The sequence below is a fragment of the Rhea americana genome, unplaced genomic scaffold (assembly GCF_003343005.1).
Source record: "Rhea americana isolate MKP2758 unplaced genomic scaffold, rheAme1 scaffold_83, whole genome shotgun sequence".
Classification (NCBI taxonomy): domain Eukaryota; kingdom Metazoa; phylum Chordata; class Aves; order Rheiformes; family Rheidae; genus Rhea; species Rhea americana.
In genome coordinates, this window is record NW_028187012.1 from 817,683 (window position 1) to 823,842 (window position 6,160).

Genomic DNA, 6,160 nt, shown 5'->3' on the forward strand with positions numbered 1-6,160 from the left:
TTCTTTCTTTTCCTTCCTTCCTTCCTTCTTTCTTTTCCTTCCTTCCTTCTTCTCTCGTCTCTCCTTTTAAATAAGATTTTGTCCTGGGGGCATAATGAGTTGTCATTAGTGCATCTGTTTGGTATTGTTTTTAATGCTCTTTTTCAGAAGTAGAGTTATTTAGTTATCGGCCAGTTTTTTTTAAGGATAGAATAAAAAGATAAAGTAATTGCTTTTATGATTACTCATCTTATTAGGTAGCTATGTTTTCCACATATTACTCTAGGATTCAGCAATATTGAGAATTTTTGMTTTATAGGTCACAGCTGTCATCTGAAGTAGTTTTGATGTTTCAGTGTTTCTGAACTAGGTCCTACTAGTCTGTGCTGATTCCTCTTAAGCATGAGGTGAAACTGCAGAAGTTGCTGTGCTGTTTTGGTTTTGTTTAAGTTTCCTACAGTGGCTTCAGTCCTTCAGTTCAGTTCTTTACTTGCTCCATTCAACCAGGAATGCAATCTTTAATGAGTGCATACGGATATTTTTGTAATCTTAAAACAGTAATCCGTCACTGTTTCATGCTTACAAAGCATTTCTCAGCAATTTGACAACTTTTTTTTTAATAAAGCCTAAAACTTCATTTGTTTGGATACAGCGTTTATTTACAATATTCCTATATCTTTGGCTAAGAGAGCTTGGTTATGAGAGAGGAAAACAGGTGAAAAATGAAGATAGAAAAATGTAAAATCAGGAAGTATAATCCATACATTTTGTTTCCTTTCTTCAATTTAGGCTGAAACTTTCTCCAAGTCCATCTTCTCGAGTGACAGTTTCACGGGCTTCATCTAGCCGTAGTGTACGTACGACCAGAGGAAAGAGGAAGAGGGTCGATGTGGAAGAATCTGAAGCCAGCAGTAGTGTCAGCATCTCCCACTCGGCTTCTGCCACGGGAAATGTCTCTATTGAAGAGATAGATGTTGATGGGAAATTCATCCGTTTGAAGAACACCTCTGAACAGGTCGGAAAATGAACACGGCACAACTCTTCAACAGGCTTATTGGAAGTAGAAGGGATCCGCAGCACTATTTGAGGCTTCTTATTAACCCTGTAGCTGAAGCATGCTGTATAAAAGTGGTAGCGCTAAGGTTTTGGGTTAGTGTGCACCAAAATGCACTTCCAAACAGYCTCTTGGGTTGGTACTGCTTTTTTTACTTCATTGGAGTAATAGTCAGAACTTTTTCCTGTTTTCCCTCAGAAGGAAGTTAGCTGTTGCATTCAATGTTTTTCCCCTCAAGACCTTACTCGTAACTTCTGTACAACGTTTCTGTGCTGTAGATGACAGTTCTACAAATTATCACAGGGTAGGGCTGGAGACTGAGGACTAAATTTTTTTAAGTATCTTTGGGCARAAGATAGCATTTTTTTCTGTAGGCTATCAGAATTACAAGACCTAAATTTTTACTGCCTTAATTCCAGAAAAGGCTGAGTAATTCTTGCTTTGACCTGTGCTGTCTGCAGCAAAATTGTATTTAGAAAAAAGTAAGCTGCATTCTTTGTTTTCAGCTCTGTCTAATGTAGACAGATTCATTAGCTTTGCTGAAAGGGAGCTCCTCTTGATGTTTTAAATGACAAAAATTAAGTCTAGTCCTAAATGTCTCGGTTCCCTTTCATCAAAGGAGAAACAAACTCCTGCAGGTGGTGATACATCATCATAGGTGTCTTAATCGCCTAATTCAGGGTGAGACTTGTCCTGTAGGGGTCTTTGTTCACTGAATGGAAGAAGCCTTGGCAAACTGCTCTGGTCTAGACAGCCAATTTTTAGGTAGCTGAAGTCTGACAAATTAAAGCCTACGTCTAGTGAGTCAGGACCTATCAGTTTATCCCTTTTGAGTTTTTCAGTGCTTTTTTTGTCACGTACCACATAGAGTTCATTCCCTTTGTGAGACTCTGACAAAGTGACCGTACCAGAAATTCTGTCACTGTCAGTAGCCCTGGGTGGTTCTTGATTATAATGCTTGGGAAGGTGTCCAGAGTTGAGCAACTGTCTGTAGTGCAGTGTACGTAGTAAGTTGTGCCTAGGAGTGCTTGAAGTGTTTAATAGAACCAATAGATATAGATACATCTGGATATATAGATAGATATATCTATTTATATATATATATATATATATATATATAGATTTACCTATCTATATAGAGATAGATACATATACAGATATAAAATATAKAAAMTCATTTTTTAATACAAGTATGGTATATTTTGTTGCAATGAGCAATGAAATGTCAGCATTCGTTAAGATAAGCAACAGTTTAAGATGTTTTTAACTGTCTTTTTTCCAGATTCCAGAGGCAACTATCTGATGTTTGGAAAATATCAAAGGGGCAGGAGGGAGGGGTATTTAAAAAACAAACAAACAAACAAACAAACAAATCCCCACACAATCAAATCCTATTTCTATATCTATATGTAAAATGCGTATAAAGACTCTTTACAATGCTCTTCCTATATGAATATGTATATATGTAAAGACACATCTGCGYATCTGATGGACCAAGCAATAACAAAATTCTCATGTAAATGATAAACAATAGTTAAAGCCAATTTAACAAATCAACCACTTTAAAATATATATTCAGCTTTAATACAATATGAAAGGTAAGACCAATTTAACTAAAATGATAGATATTACCTGCTGAAGACGAAGTGATAGTAAATGTTTCTGAAAGCTTTGTGTGACTCGTGTCATTTACACRAAAAATATCCCATGAATGCAACAGAAGACCACTGCTGATGGAAATTAATTCTTTTTTCCTCCTCTTTATTAGGATCAACCTATGGGAGGTTGGGAGATGATCAGAAAAATAGGAGACACTTCTGCTACTTACAAATATACCTCAAGATATGTACTAAAAGCAGGCCAAACAGTTACAGTAAGTTTCAGTTGCTTCTGTGAAACAGACTTTAGAACAATTTCTGTTTTAGTAAGGCGCGCGGTTTTTAGTTTTATCCTTTTTCATGTAAGTGTTCTGCAAATAAGCTCTTATGTTAGTATTGAAGTTTTATCAGTTGCTGAGAAGAATAATTTTTTGGTAGACAGAGCCACATTTTTCAGCAGCTTTCTTTCTGTGTGGAGCAATAATTTTGACTGCAAATAGATGCATAAATAGATGTATAGATTCAAAAATTCTTCTGCTTGCACTAAAAAATGGGGGACTGTTTTAATATTTAAAAAAGGAGGAAAAAGTGGCTAAACTATTTTTTCTTTWACTAGAGAAAATTTACCATTCACTTAAATGAAATGTATTAACTCAATAGACAACACAAAAATATGTTGTAAAAGACTAGCAAGTTATGTTTGCATATAACTTTTTTTACCAGATTTGGGCTGCAAATGCTGGAGTAACTGCTAGCCCTCCCACTGACCTCATCTGGAAGAACCAGAATTCTTGGGGCACTGGTGAAGATGTGAAAGTTGTACTGAAAAATTCTCAGGGAGAGGTAAAATACCTTGGATAGTTATAAATCTGTTTTCATTGACTGTGTTGCCATTCTGGTGTCTCCCCCCACCCCTATAAAGGTGAAGGCAAAACCACTGTCAGAACTTTGAACGTGATTTTAAGATGCCTTCCCAGGAACAGTATAGTCKGACCTTGTTTAGTAAGGTTTTCTCTTTTTTCTTTGTGATTAAGCATACTCTGTCCTGTTTTCAGAAACTTAGTAAGTTAGGATTGCAGTATTTTGAAGCTTGTGAATTTTTTCCCTCTTCTCCTATATTGAGTGTAAGTAGTAGTAGAATGATTTGTTCGGATATTCCCTTGATTTGTCCGTGAATTAGGCTGTGTCTTAAAGTATGCTTTGAAGGTTAAAGGTTTTTATATGCTTTTCAGTGATTCTTCTGTCTCTTAAATGGTTTTCATTTAAACGCCTAGTTGTGGGGAATGGGGAAAACTACAGTGAAATTTCTATTTTAATAGAGAGGCGTTAATTCTGGTGAAATGGAAGTTCTGAATTTGGCCAGGTAGATCAGTTGCTTTGACATTTAGTAATTGAAATAAAATACTTAAATATAAAATATCCAAAATAAATTTTGGGTAAGTTTGAGGAGTCCTTGTTAGAAGGACTACTTTTTAAAACCAAAGTGTTACAGCTCCTAGCTGTATACTTTTCATATGCATAGGCAAAATCTGTTTGGGTAGCTTTCTCAACAGTTGTAAGACCCTTTTCTCAAAATATAAGGGGATTAGTACCAGATTGTTAGAGGAGTCAAGTCTTAAATTTCACTCTGTTGTAGGAGGTTGCTCAGAGAAGCACTGTCTTTAAAACAACTTTACGTGAAGGTGAAGAAGAAGTTGAGGAAGAAGAAGCAGTTGAAGCTGTGGAGGAGGAAGACCTTTTCCACCAGCAGGTGTCGTGCTAAATGTTGTTTTTAATTTTTATCTAGGATGAAACCCCAAATACACACACACACACACACACACACACACACACACACACACACGCACGCACGCACGTATATATATGTATGTATATATGTAATGAATTTTTGGGAAAGTACTGTCTTTGTAACTTGCCCAACTTGTTCAGGTTATGGGGTTTAGCTTTGTGATTTGTTAGTTTCTTTTTTTTGACTTTTTTTTTTCTTTGGGTTTTGGGTTCTTTTTTAACCAGTAATTTAATGAAAGCATGAAGTTTTTATTAAAATTAATGGAAAAATATATTCATATATTCCCTAGAAGCTGAGAATTAGACCATTTTTTAAAACAATGTTTTGAAGCTGAAAGGTTGTGGGATTTTTTTCTTATGCTGTTTTTTAGGTAAGGTTTTTCTGGACCCATTGCTTACGGTGAGATTTGGCTTAAGCCAATTCATATAAATTTATATTGCTATGGGGAACTTATAYGTTGTATCTCCCATACTGTTAATATGCTGTCAGGAAAAAAAAAAAGTGCCTCAAGCGCACTGAAGAAATGTATTTCTAAAGACAGTAGAAATGTGAACCTGAAATAACAATATAAAATGTTTTGAAACATAAGGGGAAATACTGAAACGTAACATATCTGGTTGTGTGAATTTTGAGCTTTACCCATTGCTTTATGATTCTGACCATGAAGTTAGCCTTTCTAAAAAGATACTAAATGTAACAAACATTAAGAAGTTCCTGTAATGTAAAGTTCAGGTTTCTTACCTTGGCCAGAACTTTGCTGCATTTCAGTTACTATTTATCTTATCAAGTCAGTTATGCAAAATAATGTAGACCGCTAAGCGTGCATATACAAATAAGCAAAAAATAGAGGGATTTGGGGCTGCTTTGGAAATGGCTGATTTTGCTAGCCAAATTGTTGAGACTTTAACTGAATCATAACTTTGTGGAATTTAATATGGTCAGATTTTCATTGCAGTTTTGCAAAAGTACTGAAGTGCTTCCAGCTACTCTTCTGGTTTCTGGGATCGTGTAGTTCAGCTACTGTGCATGTCTTTTTTTGCTTGAGAAAATGTCATAACAACAGTGAGTTTGTTTTGATTTTTTTAAAGAAAATGATTGTGGATGTGTTCCTCACAATACTTACAATTATCTGAACTAAATGATTTTTTTGTTCCCCTAAGCTTGTGATTCCAATAAGAATTATTTAACTTGTGTTTACCTGGTGTTCATCTTCAATTACCTCTCACAGAAGAGGATATCTAACTTTACTTATTGGGGGTTGCAGGTTGTATTACAGCTTGGGTACAGACTGGCTCTTGATAAGACTATGCCAGGCATATAACTGCCTATGTTAAAAATGTTCAGTATGCTATTTGGAGCTGTTAACCCCTCTGCCTCTTTCTATTCATAACAGGGAGACCCAAGGGCATCTAATAGAAGCTGTGCGATCATGTAAACTCCTCCAGTCAGCCAACTTCCTCAAATTATGGTAATCCTTGCCTACAGAACAGAGCCTTCTCAGAAGCACAACATATTTTTGTATTTCCTTTATGTGAATTTTTAAGCTGCGAGTCTGATGGCCTTAATTTCCTTTGCCACTGAAAGGAAGTTTTGTAAAAGAAACCGTATCTGTAACTTTCTTGCAAGATGTGAATTACTGACACTGAACTATGTACTGTTTGAAAAATCATCCCCCCCACACACAATTTTTATGCCAGTCTTTTTAAAACTTGTTAGAAGGGGAATATGCCACTGTGTTTT

The 6,160-nt window shown here is 35.8% G+C and overlaps 1 protein-coding gene across 1 annotated transcript in view; it reads left to right on the forward strand.

The window, feature by feature from the left end:
- Positions 1-6,154, forward strand: part of LMNB1 (lamin B1) — a 25,699-nt gene extending 19,545 nt beyond the window's left edge. Inside the window, exons 7-11 of the mRNA XM_085323205.1 lie at positions 769-994; positions 2,802-2,906; positions 3,355-3,474; positions 4,268-4,381; positions 5,814-6,154. Of these exons, the coding sequence (XP_085179331.1) occupies positions 769-994; positions 2,802-2,906; positions 3,355-3,474; positions 4,268-4,381; positions 5,814-5,855 (607 nt within the window). The 3' untranslated portion in view covers positions 5,856-6,154. The remainder of the gene's footprint in view (positions 1-768; positions 995-2,801; positions 2,907-3,354; positions 3,475-4,267; positions 4,382-5,813) is intronic.
- The last annotated feature ends 6 nt before the right edge of the window (positions 6,155-6,160 follow it).